General features: G+C 55.5%; 1 protein-coding gene across 2 annotated transcripts; it reads left to right on the plus strand.

Annotated features, from left to right (window-relative positions):
• Nucleotides 1–237: 237 nt before the first annotated feature.
• LOC100194156 (uncharacterized) lies at nt 238–11533 on the plus strand. 2 transcript variants are annotated; one of them, XM_020551307.2, is made up of 4 exons: nt 238–318; nt 417–566; nt 9848–9985; nt 11067–11533. In XM_020551307.2, the coding sequence occupies exons 2-4, from the start codon at nt 456–458 to the stop codon at nt 11244–11246; spliced, it is 429 nt and encodes a 142-aa protein (XP_020406896.1). In that variant the 5' UTR covers nt 238–318; nt 417–455; the 3' UTR covers nt 11247–11533. The 2 variants fall into 2 exon arrangements, with proteins under 2 accessions (XP_020406896.1, NP_001132678.1); NM_001139206.1 differs by lacking the exon at nt 238–318 and having other exon boundaries at nt 410–566; nt 11067–11515.
• Nucleotides 11534–27477: the final 15944 nt, after the last annotated feature.

A 27477-nucleotide genomic window follows, 5' to 3' on the forward strand; every position in this document is an offset into this window, starting at 1 on the left:
CCATGGGGTTTAGGATCTATAAAGTGACGGATTACTACTATTGCGACGACTCAACCGATTATATGTTTATGTTAATTTTGAATGGTTTTACTCAAACGAATTTTATAGAAGCTGGCTGAAAAGCTGAGTGTTTGGCAGTTCGCAGCAGTTTTTGGTGGCCAGAAGCTACAAAAAGTCGAAACAAACAGGAACAATGTATACATGGGTACAAATAGATTGACGGGAGGCAGAACAATCATATGACAGTTCTAGGAGAGACAACCTAGCCCATTGCGTTGTTCATAGAGAAGTGATAATGGGAGGACATTCGCTCCCCCAGTAAGTTTTTTTTTCTGCTCCGTTTGTCCTCCAACTATTTGGCCGCAAAAGCTTTTTTTTTTCTGCTCCATTTGTCCTCCAACTATTTCGCCGCAAAGGCCTCTAGAAGCAATCAGGCGAGCGGCGGCTGCGGCGCGATGGGAGAGCAGGTCGTGACGGAGCGTATCCAGCGGAAGCTGGAGGAGGCCAACGCTACCGTCCAACAGCACCTCGCCGGCATCCAGGACCACGTCAACTTCACCATGCAGGTAAGAGTTCTGGGGTGGTTCTAGATGTCCCGCCTCGGTCCCGTCTTCGGACGACGCTGGCGGCTGGCCGCGGCTTGTCCTCGCTGCGCCGGCGCACCGTCCACCATCTCCCCTCCGGACCTCCCACTCCCACCTCCAGCCTCCGGTGGTTCCCATCGACAACTTAATCTCCGGACCTCGCCCTCCCTTTCCTGTGGACTCGTGGTAGGCTAGTGGCTGCGTGAGGCCAGCGGGTAGCAGGAGACGGCCAGCCGTCGAGCCGCGGCTCCCCACCCCAACCAGTCCTTTCGCGCTTGCCCGCCCGCCAGAGGACAGCGGCTAGTTGGGGGATTTTCTGTGGTTGCCTAGGTGTTTGTTGTTTTGTGTTTTCCTTTTTGGTGAATGGTGATGTTAGGTGGCTTTTTTGTGGTTGCTTGATCTGGGGTTTTTAGATGATGCTGAAATCACACTTAGGTTGTCTATGATTTGTTTAGATCATTTCGTGTATGGTAAATGTAAATGATATGGATTGAAAAACAAATCTTCTTGTGGTAAACTAGTAATCATCTTCAACCTTTGCCTACACTACTTATTTGTCAAATTACCGATAGAACATAATTGTTATGTGATGAATTAGTATAAGTTTGCTATACACACGTCTAGATCGAGTTTTGTAGACAATTGGTCCGCCTTACCTGAAATTTTCGGCTGGGTCTGCCACTGGTTGTAGTGTTGGGGAGGGTGGAGCAAGATAGCTGCAGTTGCTTGGTAGGCTTTGTACTCTTGGATTGGTAGTAGAGCTTTGGTTGGATTTGGGGTAGAGCAAAATAGCTGCGGTTGCCTGGTAGGCTTCGTAATCTTTTAATTTGGTCGGATTTCGGGGTTTCGTATTCTAACAGGGAATGTAGGGTGGAGGAAGGCGATAAATAATCTTATTCTTTTGGTTGAAATTTATCTGATTCTTTAGATGTTACCGATTGGGGTACTGACCCATTAGTCTGATACTCTGATGCGAAGTATTAGAGGTTTTGGGTTGTGCAGGTCTTGGGTACTTTATTTTGTTCTGATGCAATTACAAGTCCCTGAATATGTTTATTTGCTAGTGTGCAAATTTGGTAGATGTTGCTGCAGGACGTAGGAATGTTGGAAGAGCAGCGTTGCAGTAGTGGTCATTGAATGCTAATTTTTGAGATATGTGAATATAGTTTTTGGTGCATGTTTTTTCTCTGCTAGTGTCAGCTTTGTTTTGTATTAATGACCGAAAAGGGATTGGACTAATTGTAGAACTGTGATGTCTTGATGTATTGCATAGAGGAGGGGTACATATATATAGAGACTTAACCCTAACCCTAATGGGCCGGCAGCCCAACAGTGGTGCCGGTCCACACACACACATAGTCTAACATCCCCCGCAGTCGCAATGGGGCACCACACACGATGAGACTGGAGTAGAAGTCGAAGGTAGGAGCTGATGTGTTGAAATCCCCCCGCAGTCGCAACGTCGTGAGGGTGCGAGTGTTGCGGCTGGAGTAGAGACTGGTGTGCGCTCCAAGAAGACGATAGCCCCTAGATGTCGAGGTAGCCGAAGTCGAGGTGGACGTTGTCAGGAGACACGCAGCAGTAGCCTATTCTTCGGGAGGGGTCAACGTTCGAGTGTCAACGATCGACGAGGCGGCACAAAAGGACAGTAGCAACCTGAGGGCCTTCTTGCTTCATTCCGCGACCGGTCTGTAAGTAGAGGGACTCTAACTCTCATCAAGAGGATGACAATATAAGTTGGGGCAATTTTCTATTTATTTCCTCAAACACTACACAATGCCATACCCTTAGAAGGGTTGGGGACACATATTTATAGCCCTCGGGGCTGCACTAGACTACACTACACACTGCAGCACATATGTGCTGTCCTTTAGATGCTAAAGTGCAGTCAAAAGACTGCACTGAACTGCCTGCTTGCTGCTGCCACAGCGCAGTCAAAAAGACTGCACTGTTGCTGCTGTGCACTGCACTGCCTGCCACACTATACTGCTTGCCTGCTGCTGCCATAGTGCAGTCAAAAAGACTGCACTGCTGCTGTTGTGCACTGCACTGTTGCAGTGCGTGCTGCTGCCCCACTACAGCAAAAGACTGCTGCTTTTGACTGCTGCAGAGATGTTGTCCTCCACCATGTTATCCTACACATGCTGTTGCAGAGTTGTTGCCCTCCACACAAAGACCACATGACTTATTCCATCATTATCCCCCTAAGACTTGTGCGTCGTCTTGTGGGAAAGTTTAGTCATCCCAGACCTGGAACAAAGCTCAAGTAACTTAATCCTCCCAAGGGGCTTGGTGAGCAAGTCCGCAAGCTGATCCTTGGTGTTGATGTAGCGTGCATGGATGCTCCCTTCAGCCAAGCAGTCTCGGATGAAATGGTATCTCAGCCGGATGTGCTTGTTCCGTTCATGGAACACGGGATTCTTGGCCAATGCCAGAGCGGACTGACTGTCCACCCTGAGTTCCACCGCTCCAGTGTCTCTCCCGAGGAGATCACCGAGCAGTCGAGCCAGCCAGAGCGCCTGAGTCGAAGCAGTAGACGCCGCTATGTACTCGGCCTCGCAGCTGGACATGGCCACCACCTGCTGCTTGACCGACTGCCAGCTAATGAGGCACTTGTGCTCTTGCTAGTGTCAATGTCGCCGGCGTGGTCGCTGTACCCGACAAGGTGTGCCTCCCCAGGGCACCTCGGGTAGTAGAGACCGTGGTCGAGAGTCCCCGCAACATAGCGGATGATCCTCTTCACAGCCTGCTCATGCTCCGTCGTCGGTCGCTGCAAGAACCGACTAACGTAGCCGACGGAGTATGCCAAGTCAGGCCGTGTGTGGACGAGGTAGCGAAGGCTCCCCACAAGACGCCGGTACTGAGTAGCATCCACCTCCTCCGTCGTGCTGTTGCGACTCAGCTTCAGCCTCTCCTCCATCGGAGTGAGAGCTGGGTTGCAGTCGGTGAGCCCAGCCAGCTCAACAATGCGCCTGGCATAGGCGGTCTGGCGAAGTGTGATCCCGGAGTCTCCCTGGTGCACCTCAATCCCCAGGTAGAAGGAGAGATGCCCTAGGTCACTCATTTGGAAGGTGTCCTTCATCTCTTCCTTGATCGCTGCCACCTCTGCATCCTTGGCGCCGGTGATCACCAAGTCGTCGACGTAGACACCCACCAGCAGGGCATTTTCTCCATTGCCCCGCCGATAGATGGCCGCCTCGTGCGGGCTTGGCATGAAGCCCATCCTCTTGAGCGTGGAATCCAGCTTGGCATTCCACGCCCTTGGTGCCTGTCGCAAGCCGTATAGGGCCTTGCGCAGGCGCAACACCTTGCCCTCCTTGCCAGGGATCGCAAAACCTGGCGGCTGGTGTACATAGACCTCCTCCTTTAAGTCGCCGTAAGAAACGCCGACTTGACATCCATGTGATGAACATGCCAGCCCTCCTAATCTGCCAGCGCCATCCGTGCTACAGGGGCGAAGGCATCGTCGAAGTCGATCCCCACCTGCTGCAAGAAACCGCGTGCCACCAAGCGAGCCTTATGCTTGACGATGGCGCCGGCTTCATCCCTCTTCAGTTTGAACACCCACTTAAGGGTGATCGCACGATGACCATGAGGGAGATCAACGAGCTCCCAAGTGCGGTTCGTCTCAACCGCGTCCATCTCCGATTGCATCGCGGCACGCCAAGCCGCATGTTTCTCGGCCGCCGCGAAAGACCGAGGCTCACCATCGTCGCATGCAAGATGCTACTCTCCTGCCAGAATGCGAGACGCAGGGCCCGACACCGATGGGTCGATGAGAAGGCCCTCCACCCTTCGATACCGCAACGGCTCGCCGTCGTAGCACGCGTCGACGCGCTCCTCGTCGCGGAAGAGCGGGGTCACGAGCTCCACTGGATCGTGCTCGACACGAGCTGGTGTCGGAGAAGACGTTCCTGGAGAGGGTACCGTCGGTGCTGGAGTACGTGGTGGCGAAGAGCTCGCTGTAGCCGGAGTCGTGGCTGGAGTGCGTGGTGGTGAAGAGCTCGTTGTAGCCATAGCTGGAGAGCGTGGCGCTGGAGTCGGTGGAGACTTGGGGGCTGGGGTAGACCTGCTCGGAGAAGAGTTGCCTACTCCCCCAGCTCCCTCAAAGTGGACGTACTCGATGGTGAAGTCGTTGTACGTCGGAGTCGTGCCGTCGTCCACCGCCTTGTCCCACGCCTATCCTCGCCCTTCGTCGAAAACTACGTCGCGCGCCGTGCGCACACGCTGTGTTCCTGGGTCAAGAATGCGGTAGGCCTTCGAGCCCTCCGCGTAGCCAATGAACACCCCCGGGGTGCTCTTGTCGTCGAGCTTGCCGATGTGGCCAAGCTCCTTGGTGAACGCGAGGCAGCCGAAGACCCGTAGGTGAGAGACCGTCGGCTTGCGCCCATGCCAAGCCTCGTATGGTGTCATCCCGTTGAGTGCCTTGGTGGGCGAGCGGTTGAGGATGTAGACCGCTGTCACCACCGCCTCTCCCCAGAAGACAGCCGACATTCCCCTTTGTTTGAGGAGAGCCCGAGCCATCCCCACAACCGTCTGGTTGCGCCGCTCGACAACGCCGTTCTGCTGCGGGCTGTACGGCGCGGAGTAGTGGCGCTGAACGCCCTCATCCGCGCAGTACGACGCGAACTCAGTCGCCGTGAATTCGCCGCCGTTGTCGGTGCGCAGCACGCGCAGCTTGCGACCGCACTCCGCCTCCGCAGCGACCTGCACACGCCTGATGGCGTTCGCAGCCTCTCCCTTGCTGCCAAGGATCATCACCCACATGTAGCGGGAGAGATCGTCGACAAGCAGCAAGAAGTAGCGTCGTCCTCCTGGTGTGGCTGGTGTCACCGGGCCACACAAGTCCCCATGCACGAGCTCGAGCCTCTCCTTGGCTCGGAAGCTCGACTACTGGGGAAAGGGGAGCCGTCTCTGCTTTGTCAACACGCAGACATCGCAGAATTGCTCCACATGGTCAAGGCACGGCAGGCCTCCTACCATCTCCTTGGCGCTGAGCCGCTTCAGGGCCTCGAAGTTAAGGTGCCCGAAGCGCTCGTGCCACTGCCATGCCCCGTCGTCTCGACGAGCAGCAAGGCTGTGCCACCTTCACATTGAGGATGTAAAGCCGATTTGGACTCCTGCGTACCTTGGCAAGAAGGCGTCGAGAGGGATCCCAGATCCTCATGACTCCGTGCTCGACCTCCACGCGTGAACCGTTCTCATCCAGCTGTCCCAAGCTGATGATAGAGTTCCTCAACGCGGGGATGTAGTAGACTCCGGTGAGCAACCTGTGCTCACCAGACGTGGCGGTGAAGACGACTGAGCCGGCGCCCTTGATCTCTACGCCGGAGGCGTCCCCAAACTTGACGGAGCCTCAGACGCTAGAGTCAAGCTCGGTGAAGAACTCCCGTCGGCCGGTCATGTGATGAGTGGCGCCGGTGTCGAGGCACCATCCTTCGATCATGTCCTTGTTGGAGCCGTCGCCGAGGAAAGCGCGTGCTTTCGACTCATCAAGGTGGAGTAGTGCCGCTGCGGCCGGTGTCGCTGGAGATGGCTCGATGCTTGCATGTGCCAGGAGCAGGGCCTCCTCCTCCGCCTTCGCCTGTGCGACGTTGGCCTGGCCACGTCGTGGCTGTCGACAGTCCCTGGCCCAGTGGCCAAGCTTGCCGCAGTTGTGACAGCTGTCGTCTCGTGCCGACTTCTTGTTGCCGACGGCGCCGCCTTGGGCACCTTCACGGGCACCACCCTCAGCATGTCCTCGCGCCCCGGCCTGGGCGCCTCCACGCGCCTTGCGCGGCTTGCCGCGTTTGCGGCCTCGTGTCGAGGAGGACTTCCCCTTCTTGTCACCCTGGCAGGCCTCCCACTGCTCCCGAGTGAGATGTAGCTTCCTGCCGATAGTGATAGGCCCAGAGGGAGCCTGTGGTTCGTCGCCGTCGACCACCTTGAGATGACCTATCGCCTCTTCGATCGTCATCGTGGAGAGGTCTAGCAGAGACTCGATCGAGCGAGCAATCTGCTTGTACTTCTCGGGGATGCAACGGAAGAGCTTCTCAACAGCTCTCTCCTCATCGTAGGTGTCGTCACCGAACTGCACCATCTTCTGCAACAGAGTGTTGAGGCGGAGAGCAAAGTCATCAACATCCTCACCTGGCTTGAAGGCCAGGTTCTCCCACTCCTTGCGAAGTGCCTGCAGTGTGGTCTTGCGGGCACGGTCGCTGCCGATGCGGGTCGCAGCGATGGCGTCCCAGGCCTCCTTGGCAGTCCGCTTTTGGGAAAGCGAAAACTGCATCTCGGACGGGACTGCAACAATGAGGCATCCAGCGCCCGCCGATCCTTGTGGTAGTCGACATCGCTGTACCGAACTGCTTCCCACATGTGGCGAACCTGGAGCCGTACCCTCATCACCGCGGCCCACTCGACGTAGTTGGTCTTGGTGAGGGTAGGCCACCCACCGCCGGGACCGATGTCCCTGACAATGGCCTGGGCCATGCGGCGACCATGGTACCGATCCGGGGAGGGAGAGTCGTGCTGCCTGTAGAGGTCGCGATCTCCGTCGACTCGGTCGCCGCCGCCGGGAGCACCCCCGGCGCGTCTACGCCCGTCTGGGCTGCCGCCGCGTGCGCCCTCGCCCGGAGCGCCGTCAGCGTGTCAGCGCCTATCTGGGCTGCCGCCACGCGCGCCCCCATGGGGATGCGCGGCTGCCCACTGTGCCGCCTGCTCTCGCGCTGCTTCCCTCGCCAGCCTGAGCTCTTCGTCGGTGTTGTAGTCGACAGAAGCAGAGCTGCCAGCTCTACTGCCGCGCAGAACCTCGAGTTCTGCTGCCACCACACGTGCAGCATCCGCCGCCTCCGCTGCTTCTACTTCCGCTCTCGCTGCTGCCAGTTCCGCTGCCGCCAGCCGTGCTGCCCTCGCCGCTGTCGCTGCAGCCGCTGCTGCTCGCTCGCGTTCTTGTGCCGCGGCGACCTCGGCTTCCTGCTGGCGCCGCACACTCGAAGTGGCCGAGCGTAGGGACATGGTGGGCTAGTGAGGGGTCGCTGCGTGTGGAAGAGGCTGTCTCAGACAAAAGGCTGCTCGTCTGAGCAGGAGAGGAAGGAACAATTGGAGCTCTTGCTGCCGACTGAGTGTGGGGAGAGGCGCGGGAAGGAGATGAGCACGAGATGTTTAGGCTGCAGGATAGTTTGGCTCCAATACCAATTGTAAGTAGAGGAACTCTAACTCTCATCAGGAGGATGACACTATGAGTTGGGGCCATTTTCTGTTTATTTCCTCAAACACTACACAATGTCATACCCTTAGAAGGGTTGGGGACACATATTTATAGCCCTCGGGGCTGCACTAGAATACACTACACACTACACCACACACCGCAGCACATATGTGCTGTCCTTTAGATGCTAAAGTGCAGTCAAAAGACTGCACTGAACTGCCTGCCTGCTGCTGCCACAGCGCAGTCAAAAAGACTGCACTGTTGCTGCTGTGCACTGCACTGCCTGCCACACTGTACTGCTTGCCTGCTGCTGCCATAGTGCAGTCAAAAAGACTGCACTGCTGTTGTTGTGCACTGCACTGTTGCAGTGCGTGCTGCTGCCCCACTACAGCAAAAAACTGCTGCTTTTGACTGCTGCAGAGATGCTGTCCTCCACCATGTTATCCTACACATGCTGTTGCAGAGTTGTTGCCCTCCACACAAAGACCACATGACTTATTCCATCATGGTCGTCGAGGAGCCTCGCCAGGGAGGCCGGCGACAGCGCACGCGTCTGCGTCAGTCAGGGTGGCCGCATCCGCGGTAGAAAAGAAGGGGTATCGGTGGATCTGGTTCGGAAAGCCATGACAACAACAGATCCAGCCATGAAGACGGCGATCCGGCCAAAGGGAGGACGAATATAGTCGGGAAGGTCGCGACAGCGGTGGATCCGGCCGGGAAAGCCGCGGTAGCGACGGATCCAGTTGTGGCAGCGACGAAGAAGGGGTGGGCAGCGGGGCGGGTCCAGCCGAGCCTGGCAAGGGGTGTTTACGCCGGCGACAGGTGAAGGTTGAAGGAGAGAGGCGCTGCAAGGATGGCTCAAACGAGGGATGCTAGCAGCCGGTGCGCCGGAACAGAAAACACAACGCGGGGAAGAGCACGCCGGAGGGGAGGTGACGGCGTGCGCAGTAGGGGGAGAACACAGCGTGCGCAACAGGGGTCTGCCCACCGGAGCTATAGGTCACCGGGTAGGAGACCGTCGGCGACCGCGACAGCGTTGTCGGGGACGTCCGTGCCCACGAATACGCCGGCGCCGATAAGGAGACCCACGCGGGACAACCCTGGCAGGAGGCATGCGCCTATGCGCGCGACGTTGGCGAGGAGCGGGAGAGGGAGCCGGTGGCCAGATCCACGGCCATGGCGGCGACGGCGAGGTCTAGGGCGCTGGCGGCCTGATCCGCGCCCATGGTGGTGGCGGCTGTGCCTGGACACGCGCTGCCCGCGGCGGCCCACGCGCCTATTTCGGTGTCCACGCCCACCCTGGCGGCGACGTCTGCGCCCAGGGCCGTGGTGACTAGAGAGCGGCGGAGGCCGGGAAGAGAGCCTGGGGAGGTGGTTGTGGGCAGAGGAGTGGCGGCGCGCCGGGCCGCTGTGGTGTGCGCGCCCAGGGCCACGGTGACGAGCGCGTCCAGGTTGGCGGTGGCCGCACCTAGCCCGGCGTCCGCGCTTGCGCCCATGGTCGTGGCGCCTAGGTGGCCAGGAGCCAGCACGAAGGAGATGGGGAGGGAGGGAGCGTCAGAGTGGGGAGGATCCACGGCGGCAGTGACCAGGGAGCAGTGGTGGCCTGGTTGCTGGCGGCTGCAGAGGAGGGGATTCGTCATGGGAGAGCAGGGAGATGGAGCTACTGCTCCCTGTGCGACGGGGGCCGCCATCGTGAGGGAAGGTTGAGCCTCCCGGGTGGCAGCGTTGGCTGGAGGTGGGTGGTAGGTGGCTGTGGGAGTGGGAGGAAGGAAACCCTAATTTAATACCATGTAGAACTGTGATGTCTTGATGTATTGCATAGAGGAGGGGGGTACATATATATAGAGACTTAACCCTAACCCTAATAAACCGGCAGCTCAACTGTGGTGCCGGCCCACACACACACATAGTCTAACACTAATAGTAGTAACTATTGGACTGGAGATGATTTATTAGTAAAAACTGCTGATACGATTGATATCTTTGTAGGAGGGGGAAGATGCATGCTCCCAAATCGAAACACTTGAGTGCTAAATATTGTTTGAATTTCTGTTTTATTCTGATTTATTTCCAGCAAGCATACTTCAAGTGCGCATATGATTGCTTCGATCGGCGCCGTACTCAGGAAGCGATCAACAATTGTGTGGAGAATTGTGGTATGCCTGTCCTTGCTGTCAACAATGTTTTTGAGAGTGAGATGGCCAAGTTTCAGGTACTTCTAACTTCTAATTTCCTGCATTACAAATATCATTTTTTCCCAAATATAACATAGCATCAGGTTTTTCTTTGTTCATTCTTTTTTAGTAACTTAATTCCTTTGTGTTATGTAGTATTAAAATTATGATTGGCTATCTTTTGATGCAGTGAAGTTAATAGCTGTAACTTTTTACTATGGAATCTTTCTGACTTTAAGTTACTAATATTTGTTTTGTGTCCTCCATTTTGCTCTGATTTTATTGATGTTTGCAACCAAACTAATGCTGTGTGTAAATGAACTATTTTCCAAGTTGTGTACGCATGATAGTTTCAATGCTGTTCAGTCACGAGCAGTAATACCTCAACAATCATGCTGTATGTTGTTGGTTCTCTGTGATGGTGTACTTGTTTCATGCAATCAATCATGTATGCAATTACTTATCATATGGAAAGTCCCATTCCTAGAAATTTTAGGTTTCATGAGCAGTATATTTGTTGCCATAGTTATTTTTGTTCGATGAATATGCTTTAATGGTCTTAATGATACAGCAGTAGGAGTTTTATAAGGTTCTCCCTTGCAGCAATTTACTTTTTGCTTCATCCTTATGTACATTGTACTCCTCCGTTCTTTTTTATTTGTCGTGTTTTAGTTCAAAAATGAACTAGCTGATAACAAATATTCGAGAACGGAGGTAATACTTCTGACATGAGAACCTTCTCTTTCATTTCATCTGCTCTGTTGAGGTTCAAATTTTAACTGTTATCGACAAGATGGCCAATAGTGTATGTTTCTCACCTGGTTATTTTATCGTGAAATGATTATTATTTATCAGTGGTTGTCAGAGTTATTGAAGATGGTTCTCTTAATGTCTGGAATCATGTACAGACACAATGCTACGCATCTTGTCACTTTGAACAGAAAACCCTTTGTAGGCAAACAACTACATGAATAATGTAGCTGCCTAACTGTAATTCATATTCTAGTAGGTTCATAGGAACCTTGTTTTGGCATATTTAGGGTTTAGATTATGCATGTGTTTCTCAGAATAAACTAGCATGCCACCTATATCTTTGTTAATCGTTGTCCTTTGCTTCAGGAACGGTTGAACCGGTCATTGATGGTCTGTCAAGATAAGTTTGAAGCTGCCAAGCTCCAGAAGATGAAAACAGATGCAACTCAGGAACTGGAATCCTGTGTCAACAGATCTATCGATGACAGCATCAGGGCCCTCCCATATGTGGTGCAGCAGATGAAGTCCACCCTCAATATCAATTAGAGGCATTATTACCTTTAGCATATGAACCAGATATAGTTTGATAATGTTTCATATTCACATTCAAGGCATAAGTCTACATTTTCAGTGGAAAAACCCTTAGAACTATGCAGAGCTCTTACCGATATCGATTGTTTCGTAGTTTTTTGAATTCTGCTCTTACCAGCGTCGACATTTTGAATTCTGCTGAGATCACAGCTTAGGCATTGGAAGGCTGGATGAACTTGTTCTGCTACATGTACCACAATATCTTTTATGTCTCGTGATTTTTCACGTTGCTTCTGTTTCAATGCGGTTTATCTTTTGCCGTAGAAGAATAAACTGTGCGGGGAGCATTTGGTGAGACAAATGGAAATCATTCAGACGTGAGAATTTCTCATGATACTTTGCGCTTTTAGTACTGTTTTCTATGAAGTCTTTTTAAAATTTCTGTAAAGATAGCACTACGTCACAAGTTTCCGTGAACATGGTATAAAACTTTCAGCTCGCAGCTGACAGGAGAAAAAAAATAAACTGTAGAAAATAGTATCAGCAAAATAAGGAACATTTTTTCAATTCAAAACCCAGATGTCGAAATGGCAGCACAGCCTACCAAAGGCAACAAGGTAACTGATGGGATTGCTAGCCTACCTATCCATATGTCTGTATTTAAACTTCAGTGCAATTTATTGTAAAAAATAGTATTTTGAGTGATCATATGTATGAACTGTTGAAGACGGTCTAACAAAACTACCAACATCAGTTCTGGCGGAGTGAGGGCCCCCTTGTGGTTCACTGGAGTTTATGGTCCACAGTCGGACGTCCTGAAGGTGCAATTTCTACAAGAACTTCGTAGCATTCACCTTACGCGTGTTGGACCGTGGGCTGTTGGAGGGGATTTCAACCTCTTTTACAAAGTGGAAGACAAAAATAATCAAAATGTTGACAGGGCAATGATGGGCCGTTTTCGTCGTCTTCTTAATGAGCTTGAGTTGGTGGAAATTGATCTTTTGGGTAGACAATTTACTTGGTCTAATGAGCGGGAAGCACCAACCCTTGTCAGATTAGATCGTGTTTTTGTGACCACTGATTGGGACCAGCTGTTCCCAGATTGCATTCTGCAAGCTTTGGCTTCTTCCATTTCAAATCATTGCCCTTTATTGCTGGGCTTGAGGGACTCCTTCATGGGTAAACGTCGGTTTCATTTCGAAAGTTTTTGGCCAAAACTTGATGGCTTTATGGAGGTTATGCAGCAGTCCTGGGAGCAGCCGATTATGGCTGTCTGCCCTTTACAGAGGCTCGCAGACAAGCTGCGGAGGCTTGCCAAAAATCTGCAATCTTGGAGTCATAGGAAGACATGCAATATCAAGCGACAACTTCTTCTTGCGAGGGAGATTATTCATCAACTGGAATCTGCCCAGGACTCAAGATTGCTGTCCTCACTGGAAATTTGGCTTCGGAGATAGCTTAAGCATCATATATTGGGCTTGTCTTCCTTTGAGAGAACCAGGGCAAGGCTGCGTTCTGGTCTGAGATGGCTCAAAGAGGGGGATGCCAATACTGCTTATTTCCAGCACCATGCTAGATACAGGAAGAAGAAAAACTTTATTGCCAGTTTGAAGAAAGAGGACAGGGTGTTCACTGATCAGAAGGATAAGATTGAGGTGGTCTGGGATTTTTACAGCAATTTGTTGGGATCTGAGGGACAACGTAACTTCACTCTTGATCTTCAATCCTTTCATCGATCAGCTGTTGATCTTACCGAGTTAGACCGGATTATTGATGAGGAAGAAATTTGGAACACCATCAAATCCATGCCTTCAGATAAAGCTCCCGGGCCAGATGGCTTTACAGGTAGATTCTACAAGATGGCTTGGCAAATTATCAAAGTAGATTTTATGGCTGCTGTGAATAGACTGTTTCAGGGTGATGATAGTAGACTTTTTCTCCTCAATTCTGCATATATTACCCTGCTGCCCAAGAAAGTTGATGTGGAGGAGGTAAAAGATTTTCGCCCCATAAGTCTGATCCATAGTTTCGCCAAGATCATCACTAAGCTGCTGGCTAATTGGTTATCAGGGAAATTTTCGCAGCTTGTGTCACCTAATCAAAGTGCGTTCGTGAAAGGTAGATACATTTTGGATAACTTTGTTCTTGTGCAACAGATGGCTCGAGTTTTGCACAGGCAAAAGGAACCGAGAGTGCTCCTAAAGCTTGACATCACCAAGGCCTTTGATTCAGTTTCATGTCCTTTCCTTTTGGAGGTCTTACAACATCTTGGTTTTGACGCTTGGTGGTGTAATTTGTTGGCAAAGTTGCTACGCTCTTCTTCTACTAGAGTTTTGGTTAACGGTGAACCGGGAGAGTTGATTTACCATCAACGGGGTCTCCATTAGGGAGACCCTTTATCGCCTATGCTCTTTGTGTGTGTTATGGACGTTCTAAATTCAATAATCTTGAAGGCTGAGAGCTATGGTTTGTTACAACCGCTGCTTCGTCGGGGAATTGGACAGAGAATTTCATTATACGCCGATGATGTGGTTCTTTTTATGCATCCGGTGAGGAGTGACTGGGAGACAGTCAAACAAGTTTTGCAGGTTTTCGGTGAAGCCTCAGGACTTGTTACTAATTTAGCAAAGAGCTCATTTACTCTGATTTGCTGCAATGACCAGGAGGTTTTGGCAATCCAAGAGATGCTATCTTGTAATTTGGTGAATTTTCCTTGCAAGTACTTGGGCCTGCCTTTGTCTATTAGAAAGCTCTCCAAGAGGGACCTTCTCCCTCTAGTTGAAAAGGTTGCAGATCGATTGCCTGGTTGGAAAGCTGCTCTTATTCACCCGGCTGGTAGGGCTACTCTTGTCAAATCTGTACTCTCAGCTATTCCAGTTTACCACCTTATTGCACTTCAATGCCCCAAATGGGTCATCAAAGCCATTGACAAGATTAGGAGAGGTTTCCTCTGGAAAGGCCGCAAAAATATCAAAGGAGGGCACTGTTTAGTGGGTTGGCAGAAGGTGTGTTTACCATTGACTTTGGGTGGTTTAGGTGTTCCAAATCTTGAAGTTATGGGCTGGTCCCTCAATATGAGGTGGTTATGGTTGAAGAAAACACAACCTGAGCGGCCGTGGGCTTTCTTGGATGTCCAAGTTCATCCCAATGCTGCTGCCCTTTTTGCTGCATCGGTTCAGTCAGAATTGCACCAAATTTTGGACTGATCGCTGGCTACACAACAAAAGAATTGCAGATTGGGCTCCTTCACTGTTTGCTGCTGTTAACAAGAAGGCTATGAGGTCAAGAACTGTCCAGGAAGCAATTAATAGTAGCAGTTGGGTTCTTGACATTAGGGGAAATTTCTCCTCTATGGCTTTCTCTGAATTCTTCCAGATATGGGATCTTGTTCGGGAGGTTCGACTGTTATTAGATGTTCCAGATGAGCACATATGGACACCTTCCTCCTCAGGCTCTTACTTGTCCAAATCGGCGTATGATCGTTTTATGATGGGAAAGGTGAGTTTTGCGCCTGCTGAGCTTATTTGGAGAAACTGGGCCCCTCCAAGATGCAAGTTCTTTCTTTGGCTCGCGACTCGAGATAGGTGCTGGACTGTAGATCGTTTGGCGAAGAGGGGTTTAGACCATCCTGTTCAATGCCCCCTTTGTGATCAAGAGGATGAAACGGTGCATCATCTTTTAATTTCTTGTGTCTTCTCTAGGGAAGTGTGGTTTAGGATTTTCTCCCTGGTTAATCTGAGACAGTTCTCCCCCACAAGGGCTGATTTGGGTTTCCAAGATTGGTGGGCTAATTTGGAGGCCAAGGTCCCTTATGCGCTGCGCAAAGGGATTAACTCCCTTGTGATGTTAGTGGCATGGTGGCTTTGGAAGTAACGAAATAAATGTGTGTTTGAGGGGGATGCTCCTAGTGGCAACCAGATTATTTAGAACATCAAAGACGACGCTCAGAGGTGGTGTCTCGTGGGTGCCAAAGATCTGGGCACCATCTGGCCTTAGTTTAGGGGCAACTTTGGCTGTCTTCTAGATGGATGTTTATTTTATTTTTATTTTTATTTTTTTATTTTTTTTGTTATTTCTCTGTACTCTGGTCTTCTTTAGACTATTGGTGTTTCTTGTATCTTTATATATCTAATGCGCAGTTCTCCTGCACGTTTTAGAAAAAAAACTATCAACATCCATAGACTAGTGACAAAAGAAAAAAAATGAAGAGAAAGTCAGCGCCTTAAGTAAGACTAAATTATACTACGAAATCAGAAGATCTCCCTCACTCACCAGGTTCAGGATAATATCCTCCATCTCGCCCTGCTCCTTTGACTTCATCATCTTCTTCCACTGTGTTAAAATCCCACGACTTTGTGAGCACCATCTTAGGAGAATTTATCACGATATTATTAAACGTCCAGCCATTTCGAGACTTCCAAAGATTCCACACAACACTAGCCATAATATAAAAAGAATATTGTTTCTGAGCGGTCCCAGCTCATTTCTCATTACGTCTTTGTTTTTTTTTTACACTGCGGATGGTCCGAAGTCCGGACAGATAGTCCACATGTACGCAGTAAGAGTTCTGGATTTCTAGCGCGATTTATTTAAAGATCAACTCAAGAATCGACTTATAACGCGTATAGACCTCCACTCTTTGTATAGATAAAGGGGTATGGCCGATTGAACCCACAATCGATTCAATCAACTCTACTTATCATTTTTACCTTATGTATTAGGAATAGCCCTAGTTTAGCATTCTTCTACCTCGAATCTTTACCTCTCTTCGGCTCTACGTCGATTAAATACGTCTTAGGTGGCCTGCCGACACTAAGACATCTCTCTTCCCCGATGAGGTCCCTCTTGGGAGGCGAGACTGCTGCGAAGAAGACGACCCTCTACGCCATCGTGGACCATCCGAGCCCCAGGCACGGACCGTCCGGACGTACACAGAGGAGGATCCGCTCCTGCGCCTAGGCTGCAGACCGTCCAGCCCTGTGCTGCGGACCGTCCACGCTTCCGTAGAGAGCACCACCAGGTGGTTCGTTCCAGTGTTTGGCACCCAGATTGGCGTCAAAATACTTTTTGGCAACTTCGCTAGGGACCAGATGACTGATCTACTAAAAATCAAGCCCTTAAATGGTCGGTTCTAAAGATCACACCGATATCTCCCTAGACAATATCCTGAAGACGGCTGTTGAAAGCCTGACGGCCGATGAGCAACAACAATACGAAGACTACATGTGTCAAGTGAAGGAGAAATTCTTGTCATAATACATGGTGGATCGCCACCAGAAAGTTGTCAAACATGGAGAGACCGTTGTCACATCTCTTCTCTCTTCGCTTCAAATCCCCAACGTAAGTAAACCCGACGACATCCAATCTATTAAACAGTGTGTAGATCGACATCAGAATCAAATGAAACTACAGATTGGAGGGTTAGAAAAATCAATTAGAAAACTAACACATTCGTTGGAGAAATCCGTTGCTCCTAGTTTTCCAACATTTGAAACTAGTAATAGGATGTCTATGTCTAATACATCAGAAACATATGGGGATTAGCAGGCCCATCTATTATATGGTATGTCGATGAAATCATATCTAGGAAAATACTACCACCAACGTCCCTGCTTGGAAGATCGGTGCCCCTAGACACGGTCGGACCATCCGAGCCTTTGCCCGGATAGTCTGACCCTTATGCATGACCGAATAGTCCGGCATCGCGCCGGTCCGTTCGGCCGCCTGGGCCAGATGGTCCGAATACGCATACGTAGAACCTGTTGTTGCACACTATACAATTTATTACACACCACAACAATAGTACATCCTTCCTCCTACATATTTAAACCACTGCACACCATATTATCACAGGCCGATCAACATTATCGATCAGTCACGGCAAGAAGGTCGGCATAGCAACGCCCGACCGGATGGGCCCCACAGCCCTGGGTCCATTGGTCTCCCACTGAGTGCAATAGAGAAAATTAGGGAAGAGATGACTGAACTATTTCAAGATATGTTCGGAGTTAGTGTATCCATAGTAGGGCAGGTATATCAAAAGCCATATGATCACTAGTTTGACAATGTCATGTACCCACAAGGGGCAAGGATACCGGAATTTTCTAAGTTTTCTGGTGAAAGTGGTAGAAGCACACACGAACATGTAGGCTAGTTCCTAGCACACCTAGGCGAATTGGCTGATAGGGAAGCCTTTCGTGTTCGTTTATTTTCTTTATCCCTTACTGATACCGCTTTTGCATGGTACGCTGCTGTCGGCGTTTCGAGACAGGGGGTCCCTAAGCCGACGAGTGAGTGTGCTGCGTGCCCTAGCCCAGATGGGTCGAGCGCGTGGGCGAGCGCGAAGGGGGGAGAGGCGAGGTGACCGGAGTCGGGCGTGAGAGAGGTGGAAGTCCCGCGGCCTTCGTGTTCATCCCGCGCCCAGGTCGGGTGCGCTTGCAGTAGGGGGGTTACAAGCGTCCACGCGGGTGAGGGAAGCGAGCGGCCCCGAGAGAGCGCCTGTCTCGTCCTCGTCCCCGCGCGGCCAACCCTTTCTAAGAAGGCCCTGGTCCTCCCTTTTATAGTCGTAAGGAGAGGATCCAGGTGTACAATGGGGGGTGTAGCAGAGTGCTACGTGTCTAGCGGAGAGAGAGCTAGCGCCCTAGGTACATGCCAATGTGGCAGCCGGAGAGGTCTTGGCACCTTGCTGGCGTGATGTCGTGGCTGTCGGAGGAGCGACGGAGCCTGGCGGAGGGACAACTGTTGGAGCGGTCGAGTCCTTGCTGACGTCGCCCTACTTCCGTAAGAGAGCTGAGGACCGCCGTCGTCACAGAGCTTGTGGGGCGCCATCATTGTCCATCTGGCGGAGCTGGCCAGATGGGACGCCGGTCTTGTTCTCCGTGACCCGAGTCGGCTCGGGGTAGGATGATGATGGCGCTTCTTGTTGACGTGGCGGGCCTGTGCCCTAGGCAGGGTGACGTGGGGGCTCCTCCGAAGCCGAGGTTGAGTCTATCTTCTGTTGCCGAGGCCGAGTCCGGGCCATTGGGTCGGGCGAGGCGGAGGTCGTTCGGCCGAGGCCAAGGCGGAGTCCGAGCCCTGGGTCAGGCGAGGCGGAGTTTCGTCGTCTTCTGGGGCTGAGCCCGAGTCCGAGCCCTCGGGTCGGGCGAGGCGGAGGTCGTTCGGCCGAGGCCAGGGCGGAGTCCGAGCCCTGGGTCGGGCGAGGCGGAGTTTCGTCGTCTTCTGGGTCTTAGCCCGAGTCCGAGCCCTGGGGTCGGGCGGAGCGGAGTTCGCCGTCTTCCGGGTCTTAGCCCGAGTCCGAGCCCTGGGGTCGGGCGGAGCGGAGTTCGCCGTCTTCCGGGTCTTAGCCCGAGTCCGAGCCCTGGGGTCGGGCGGAGCGGAGTTCGCCGTCTTCCGGGTCTTAGCCCGAGTCCGAGCCCTGGGGTCGAGCGGAGCGGAGTTCGCTATGGCGCCTTTGGCAAGGCCTGACTGCCTGTCAGACTCACTCTGTCGAGTGGCACCGCAGTCGGAGTGGCGCAGGCGGCGCTGTCCTTCTGTCAGACTGGTCAGTGGAGCGGTGGAGTGACGGCGGTCACTTCGGCTCTGCCGGGGGGCGCGTGTCAGGATAAAGGTGTCAGGCCACCTTTGCGTTAAATGCTCCTGCAACTTGGTCAGTCGGTGTGGCGATTTAGTCAGGGTTGCTTCTGAGCGAAGCCAAGGCCTCGGGCGAGCCGGTGGTGTGTCCGCCGTTAAAAGGGGGGCCTCGGGCGAGACGGAAGTCTCTCGAGGTCGGCTGCCCTTGGCCGAGGCTAGGCTCGGGTGAAGCGTGATCGAGTCACTCGTGTGGACTGATCCCTGACTTAATCGTACCCATCAGGCCTTTGCAGCTTTATGCTGATGGGGGTTACCAGCTGAGAATTAGGCGTCTTGAGGGTACCCCTAATTATGGTCCCCGACAGTAGCCCCCGAGCCTCGAAGGGAGTGTTAGCACTCGCTTGGAGGCTTTCGTCACACTTTTTTGCAAGGGGACCAGCCTTTCTCGGTTGCATTTTGTTCCGGTGGGTGCGCGCGAGCGCACCCGCCGGGTGTAGCCCCCGAAGCCTCGGAGGAGTGGTTACACTCCTTCGAGGTCTTAATGCCTTGCGTAATGCTTCGGCTGGTCTGGTCGTTCCCTCATGCGAACTGGCCATAGCCCGGGTGCACGGTCGGGGCCCAAGCTCTCGGGCTGGTATGTTGACGCTGTCAACGGTTTGGCCGGAGCCGGTTTTTGCGAGAGCAGCCCCCGAGCCTCTGCACAGGGCGAGAGGACGATCAGGGACAGACTCGGCTTTTTTACATACGCCCCTACGTCGCCTTTCCGCAAGGAGGAGGGGGGAGAGCGCCATGTTACCCTCGATGGGCACCGAACATGGTGTCTCCGGTGAGCTGCAAGCGGGTAATCCGAGTGGACGTCCGTGCCCCGTTCGTTGGGGGTCGGCTAGGGGCCCAGAGGCACGCCCAAAAGTACCTGCGGGTGATTTGCCGGACCCGGTCCCCTGGCGACGGGGTCCGAGGGCTCGATGCCTCCCTCCGATGGGATTCCGTTACAAGATCGTTCCCGCTGGTCTCGGAAATGTCCTAGGGTACCTCGGGAGCGCAGCCCGAGCCTCGGTTATGTATCGAACGTACCCCTGGTCATCCCTCGCTCGGTGTCTGAGGCGACTGTGAACCCTTCGGGGGCCAGCCTTCGAACCCCTGATCAGTAATGGGCGCGGAGCCCGAGTAGCCTGAGGCGGCCATGGAACCCTTCGGGGGGCTGGCCTTCGAACCCCTGACCAGTAGTGGGTGTCGGGCCCACGCGATCTGAGGCGACTGTTGAACCGTTCGGAGGGCCAGCCTTCGAACCCCTGATCAGTAGGGGGGGGGGCTCGGAGCCCGGTTCCTTCGCGGAGAAGGATCCTTTTCGGGGTATCCCCCCTTTCCCGGTCCCTGTTGCAAGAGATAGAGAAAGAGGAAAAAAGGAAAAGGATACGAAATCGAACGACGTGGCGTACCTTTTTTGACGCGGTTGTTACGGCGAAGGTGAAGCGTCGCGCGCTTCTCCCGCCAGAGGCGCCGCCTGTCCCGCCGCGGAGTTAATGCGACGGGGCGAGTGGTTGGCGGGGCGGCCGTCACGCGTGCGCGATCCGTTCGAGGAACGGGTCACGGGTGCACCGTCTTTACGCCGTGGGAGGAGGCTCTCTTGCTGTCCCAGGATGGGACGTGAGCCTGGCTGACGGCGTGACTGCTGCGCCCGCCCGCCTGCCATCGCCATTACTGCCGGCCCACTTTCGGTCGCTTTGACCAACGCGCCAGGCTGGCGCTGCTGGGTCGTGCGCTGGGTCGCCTCGAGTCGCGGCATAGGCTCCGCAACCGAAGGGGCGCGACGGTGGCACAAGTGGCGGTGTGGTTGCTTGCATGCAGCAACTGGCGCGCTGGTTGTGCGACGCGTGGGCCTGGGCCTCCAAGCCGGCGCGTCAGAAGTCGGAGAAGCGCGTCCACCTGGCGCGGTTGCATGCCGCCTGCATGGCTGCCCGCCCCTCCCGCCCGTTGGTCTGGGCGAAAGTGGGGAATCGCCTGTAACCGCTGGGCGGTCGTGTGCGCCGCGCGCGGCGGTTTGGCTTCTTCTGCTTCTGAGTTGTTTTGCATGACATGCGGGACCCAGCCCCCGCGCCGCAGGGGAGGGCCTTGGAGCGTGTTGGAGAAGACTCGGCCCGTGGCGTCTGGGGGCGCACGTAGGGAGAGTCGTCTTTAAAAGGAGGGTCGACCCCTTTCGGAAGGCAACCATGTCTTCTTCCTCCCTTATGCGTCGAGTCTTTCCATCTTCCAAGCCCCCGGATGGGGGGTACCCGCCGTCTTTCCGCCTCCTCGTTGGAGGAACGCAACTCCGTGGGAGTTGGTACCTTTCAGCCATCGTTCGGCTTCAAGGATTTTCATCACGCAGCCTGGCCACACCCCGCCGCCGGCGGTCACCCAAGATGGTGACCTCCAGTTCGACGGTGGGGAAAGCGGGCCAGGCCGCGGCCTCTACTCCTCCCTCGGCCTCAAGGATTTTCGTCATCCAGGCCAAGATGGAAGATGAGGCAAGTCGGGGGGCTGCCCCCGCATGGGTCGGCTGCCTTTTTCTTCCCCCCGCGCCTGGGGGAGAATGGCGTCCTTGAGTCCCACGGGGACTTCCTCCAGCCATGCCGGGATAGGTAGGGCGCCAGTGGCCCTGGGTCTCCGTCTCCCGGCCTGAATGGCTGGTTCTCGTCCTCAGCGGGGGAGAGCCCTCCTGTCGTGACACCTGCCCCAAAGCTGCTGCCTAAGCCGCTTCGCTGCCCGGGGCGGGGGTGGTTGTCGTCGTGGTTAGAACGGGCGGCAGCGAGCCGCCCGTCGGTCTTCTGTTGCTCCGCAGGCCTTCCCCCTCGGAGGGGGGTTGTTCGTACCTGCGGAGGGGGAACCGGAGTTCCGTTTGTAATGGCACTTCGAATGCCAGTGTTTTTGTTCATTGTGGCCGTCGGGGCCTGAACATGTATGTAATTTTGGCACGGAGCCGTGTTTTTTCCTCATTTTCGAGCACTAAGTCTCACCTGTTGATTATCTGAACCGCTTTACCAAGCATGAGTCGCCCCGTGTCAAGGTGACGAGTGAGGTATCCGTATCCCGGAGGCGTAGGAATCCCTCGGCTCGATCGGCCTTGTTGTCTGGGGCTCCTCTAGCTTAGTTAAAGAGACCCCTCGGCCGCTCTTCGATGAGCCGAGGCCAGGGGTAGCGATATCAGTATGAACAGAGGCGGAGTTGGCTCGAGAATGGGAACCTGGTTGCCCGGAGTCTAGCCGGGTTGTCCGTCAGTGGAGCCGACGCCGGAGTCGATCAGCCGAGGCCTTGGGTCGGGCCGGCGCCCTTGGAAGATGCTTGGCCGAGGCCTCAGGGGTAACCGGCCGAGCCGCCTGCTCGGGCCGGATTCCGGAGAAGTCCCTGGACCGCGTCGCCGTCCGAGGCTGGGTCGGACCTCGCTGAAGGCGTCGTTGATGCCGAGGGTGCTTCGGCTTCCTTCAGCGTGAAGACCCGAGCCTGCAGGATCAGATCGTCTTGTAGCGTGTGCCTTCTGCGGCCGCCGAGGCCAGAAAAACACACCCTCGCCGTGTTTGCAAAGCTGCGTCTTTTTTCCTCTTGTTTCGAGCATCTGGACTCTCTGTCGGTAACAGGGATGTTTGTGTGAGCGAGAGTTGCTTCTCGCGGAAGGGACGGGTGAGGTATCCGTATCCCAGAGGCGTGGGAGTCCCTCGGCTCGGTCGGCCTTGCCGCTTACGCGTACTTTCACCCGTCCATGAGGCCCTGTCCCCGACTTAGTCGAGAAAGCTTGAAGGACTGCTTCGGTAGGAGAGCTTCCGAACGTGAAGACTTGTTCGGTCCACGGAGTCGCTTTATCCGAACGCGAGTTACTTATCGCAGAAGGTGATGAGTGAGGTATCCGTATCCCGGAGGCGTAGGAGTCCCTCGGCTCGGTCAGCCTTGGCTGCTTACGTGTACTCCGTCGTTTCCAGGATCCGCTTTCCGAAGTAGTCAAGAAGCACGAAAGAAATCCTGCCAAAAAGAGATCCTTTTTCGAGGAAAAATTCGACGCAGAGGGGGTCTCCCCCCTTTTAGCCCCCGAGGGAGGGTCGGGCTTTGCCGAGGCTAGGCCGACCCTTCCTTGACGACTAAACTTTGCGTAGGTGCGAGGTATATGAACAACTTGGAAACATCTTAAGGGTAGAAGCGACGTAGCTGTTTGATGTTCCAAGCGTTGCCGTAGATCTCGCCTTGATTGTTGGCCAGCTTGGATGTTCCGGGCTTCAGAACTTTGGCGATGACGAATGGTCCTTCCCAGGGGGGCGTGAGCTTGTGCCTCCCTCGGGCGTCTTGCCGCAGCCGAAGCACCAGATCGCCCACCTGGAGGTCTCGGGACCGGACCCCTCGGGCGTGGTAGCGTCGCAGGGACTGCTGGTATCGCGCCGAGTGTAGTAAGGCCCTGTCCCGAGCCTCCTCCAGCTGGTCCAGCGAGTCTTCTCGGCTAGCTTGGTTGCTTTGGTCGGTGTAGGCCCTCGTCCTCGGGGAGCCGTATTCCAGGTCAGTGGGCAAGATAGCTTCGGCCCCGTAGACCAGGAAAAACGGCGTGAAACCCGTGGCACGACTCGGCGTCGTCCTTAGGCTCCAAACCACCGAGGGGAGTTCCTTCATCCATCGCTTGCCGAACTTGTTGAGGTCATTGTAGATCCGAGGCTTGAGCCCTTGTAGAATCATGCCGTTGGCACGCTCTACTTGCCCATTCGACATGGGATGAGCCACGGCGGCCCAGTCCACCCGGATATGGTGATCCTCGCAAAAATCCAAGAATTTTTTGCCGGTGAACTGGGTACCGTGTCGGTGATGATGGAGTTTGGGACCCCGAAGCGATGGACGATGTTGGTGAAGAACGCCACCGCCTGCTCGGACCTGATGCTGTTCAGGGGTCGGACCTCGATCCACTTGGAGAATTTGTCGATGGCGACCAGCAGGTGCGTGTAGCCCCCGGGCGCCTTCTGCAAGGGACCAACGAGGTCCAGACCCCATACAGCGAAGGGCCAGGTGATGGGTATCGTCTGCAGAGCCTAAGCGGGCAGGTGGGTCTGCTTCGCATAGAATTGGCACCCTTCGCAGGTGCGGACAATTCTAGTGGTGTCAGCCACCGCCGTTGGCCAGTAGAAGCCTTGCCGGAAAGCATTCCCGACAAGGGCTCGGGGCGCTGCGTGATGGCCGCAAGCCCCCGAGTGTATTTCTCGCAGGAGTTCCTGACCTTCGGCGATGGAGACGCATCGCTGGAGGATGCCCGAGGGGCTGCGATGGTAGAGCACCTCTTCATCGCCCAGCAAGACGAACGACTTGGCGCGTCGCGCTACCCGCCGAGCCTCGACTTGGTCGGGGGGTAGCTCTCCTCGACGGAGATATTGCAGGTACGGGGCCTGCCAATCTCGATCGGGCGTGGCCCCGCTCTGCTCTTCCTCGACGTCCAGTGCCTCGCCCTCGGGGGCCGAGGGTACATCGGGCTGTGCCGAGGGTGCCTCGGGCTGTGCCGAGGGTGCCTCGGGCTGTGCCGAGGGTGCCTCGGGCTGAGCCGAGGGTACCTCGGGCTCGGGCCCGGACCCAATCCGGATCTGCTTGGAGGTGTCCCCACTGGGGTCGAGTGGGACGGCCTTAACCGTCTCCGCTGGCTCGAAGTTGCCGGCGTGACGCTTCACGTCTGGCACCTCCTTGGAGAGGTTCTCCAGGTCGGCGATGAGGGCCTCGGACTCGGCGAGGGCCTCGGCGTACTCCACGCACTCCATGTCGCATTCGAACGCGTGTTTGTACGTGGGGCCGACGGTGATGACCCCGTTGGGGCCCGGCATCTTGAGCTTCAAGTAGGTGTAGTTGGGGACGGCCATGAACTTCTCGTAGCATGGCCTCCCCAGCACAGCGTGGTAGGTTCCTCGGAACCCGACCACCTCAAACGTCAGGGTCTCCCTTTGGAAGTTGGAGGGCGTCCCGAAGCAGACGGGGAGGTCGAGTCGTCCGAGGGGCTGGACGCGCTTCCCAGGGATGATTCCGTGGAAGGGCGCAGCGCCTGCTCGGACGGAGGATAGATCGACGCGCAGGAGCTTGAGGGTCTCGGCGTAGATGATGTTGAGGCAGCTGCCCCCATCCATCAGGACCTTGGTGAGCCTGACGTTGCCGACGACGGGGTCGACGACGAGCGGGTATTTCCCCGGGCTCGACACATGGTCCGGGTGGTCGGCCTGGTCGAAGGTGATGGGCTTGTCGGACCAGTCTAGGTAGACTGGCGCCGCCACCTTCACCGAGCAGACCTCCCGGCGCTCTTGTTTGCGGTGCCGAGCCGAGGCATTCGCCGCATGCCCTCCATAGATCATGAAGCAGTCGCGGACCTCGGGGAACTCTCCTGCTTGGCGATCCTCGTTCTTGTCGTCGTCGCGGGCCCTGCCACCCTCGGCGGGTGGCCCGGCCCTGTGGAAGTGACGCCGAAGCATGATGCACTCCTCGAGGGTGTGCTTAACGGGCCCCTGATGGTAGGGGCACGGCTCCTTGAGCATCTTGTCGAAGAGGTTTGCACCTCCGGGGGGCTTCCGAGTGTTCTTGTACTCGGCGGCGGCGACAAGGTCCGCGTCAGCGGCGTCGCGTTTCGATTGCGACTTCTTCTTGCCTTTCTTCTTGGCGCCGCGCGGAGCAGACGCCTCGGGAGCCTCTTTCGATGGGCGGCCCTGGGGCTGCTTGTCGTTTCGGAAGATAGCCTCGACCGCCTCCTGGCCAGAGGCGAACTTGGTGGCGATGTCCATCAGCTCGCTCGCCCTGGTGGGGGTCTTGCGACCCAGCTTGCTCACCAGGTCGCGGCAAGTGGTGCCGGCGAGGAACGCGCCGATGACATCCGAGTCGGTGATGTTGGGCAGCTCGGTGCGCTGCTTCGAGAATCGCCGGATGTAGTCCCGGAGAGACTCTCCCGGCTGTTGCCGGCAGCTTCGAAGGTCCCAGGAATTCCCGGGGCGCACGTATGTGCCCTGGAAATTGCCGGCGAAGGCTTGGATCAAGTCGTCCCAGTTGGAGATCTGCCCCGGAGGCAGGTGCTCCAACCAGGCGTGAGCAGTGTCGGAGAGGAACAGGGGGAGGTTACGGATGATGAGGTTGTCGTCGTCCGTCCCACCCAGTTGGCAGGCCAGGCGGTAGTCCGCGAGCCACAGTTCCGGTCTCGTTTCCCCCGAGTACTTCGTGATAGTAGTCGGGGGTCGGAACCAGGTAGGGAACGGCGCCCGTCGGATGGCCCGACCGAAGGCCTGCGGACCGGGTGGTTCGGGCGAGGGACTCCGATCCTCCCCACTGTCGTAGCGCCCCCCACGCCTGGGGTGGTAGCCTCGGCGCACCCTTTCGTCGAGGTGGGCCCGACGGTCGCGTCGATGGTGCTCGTTGCCGAGGTGGCCCGGGGCCGCAGGCGCGGTGTTACGCGTGCGCCCGGTGTAGACCGAGGCTTCCCGCATGAATCGGGAAGTCGCGGCATGAGGTTCCGAGGGATATCCCTGCCTTCGGGAGGCAGTGCTCTCGGCCCGTCGGGCCGCAGCGCCTTCCAGAAGATTCTTGAGCTCTCCCTGGATTCGCCGACCCTCGGTGGTTGATGGCTCTGGCATCACGCGGAGAAGCATCGCTGCGGCTGCCAGGTTCTGACCAACCCCGCTGGATGCGGGCGGCGGCCTGACCCTGACATCGTTGGCGACGCGGTGCTGGAGACCTTGGGGCAGGTGACGTATTTCTCCGGCCGGGGGTTGGCCCGCCCATACCTGCCCGACGTCCCGACGGATCGGCTCAAGCGCTCCTGTTCCCTCGTTGAGCCTGGCCTGCGCCTCGCGGACTTGCTCGAGTTGTGGGTCGTAACCCCCCGCCGGGGCGGGGACCACAGCTAGCTCCCGTGGGATGTCGGCGCGAGGCACCGGCCTAGGAAGATCACCGTCCTCCGGCATGCCGAGATGGTTGCCTTCGGAGGGATCCCCTAGCTCGATGTGGAAACATTCGCGGCTTGGGCCGCAGCTCTCGTCGTCAAGGCTGCGGCTTCCGTCGGAACAGTCGGAGAGGCAGTAGTCACATGCGGTCATGAAGTCCCGCATGGCACTGGGGTTGCCAAGTCCGGAGAAATCCCAACAGATGCTGGGATCGTCATCTTCCTCGGACCCAGAGGGCCCGTAGGTCGAGACGTCCGTCAACTGGTCCCAAGGCGACCGCATACGAAACCCCAGTGGGGTTGCACTCGCCTCAATGAGAGCGCCCGCCAAAGCGAGGTCGCTTGGCGGGTCGAGGCCGAGTCGAAATGACATAAGATGGGAGTTAGTCGGTACCTTTTGGTCGACGAGGAGCGACGTAGTCACATCGGGGACTGGCTGCACCGTCATCTCAGGTACGAGGGCGACGTCCTGCAGGCTTTCCGTGAGCGCGCTGGCGTCGTCTTCTTGCTCGGGATCAGCGTGTCGCGGGGGGACGGCGCCTGCCTCCGTCTCGAACGCGAGGTCGACGTCCGGCGTGCCTTCCGTCGGGGCGTCGGGGGCGTCGATTCGCTCGACGGCCAATGAAGCGCGGCCTCCCGCTTGGCTTTGATGGCCCCACCTCCTCCTCCGTCGGCGGGGGAGAGAACGGAGCGAGCTCGAATGTTGTTCTTCCACCACGCGGGGAAGGTGTCGTCGATTCCGCCGCCGGCGGGCGGGTTGTCGGTCGCCAT

The sequence above is a fragment of the Zea mays genome, chromosome 4 (assembly GCF_902167145.1).
Source record: "Zea mays cultivar B73 chromosome 4, Zm-B73-REFERENCE-NAM-5.0, whole genome shotgun sequence".
Classification (NCBI taxonomy): domain Eukaryota; kingdom Viridiplantae; phylum Streptophyta; class Magnoliopsida; order Poales; family Poaceae; genus Zea; species Zea mays.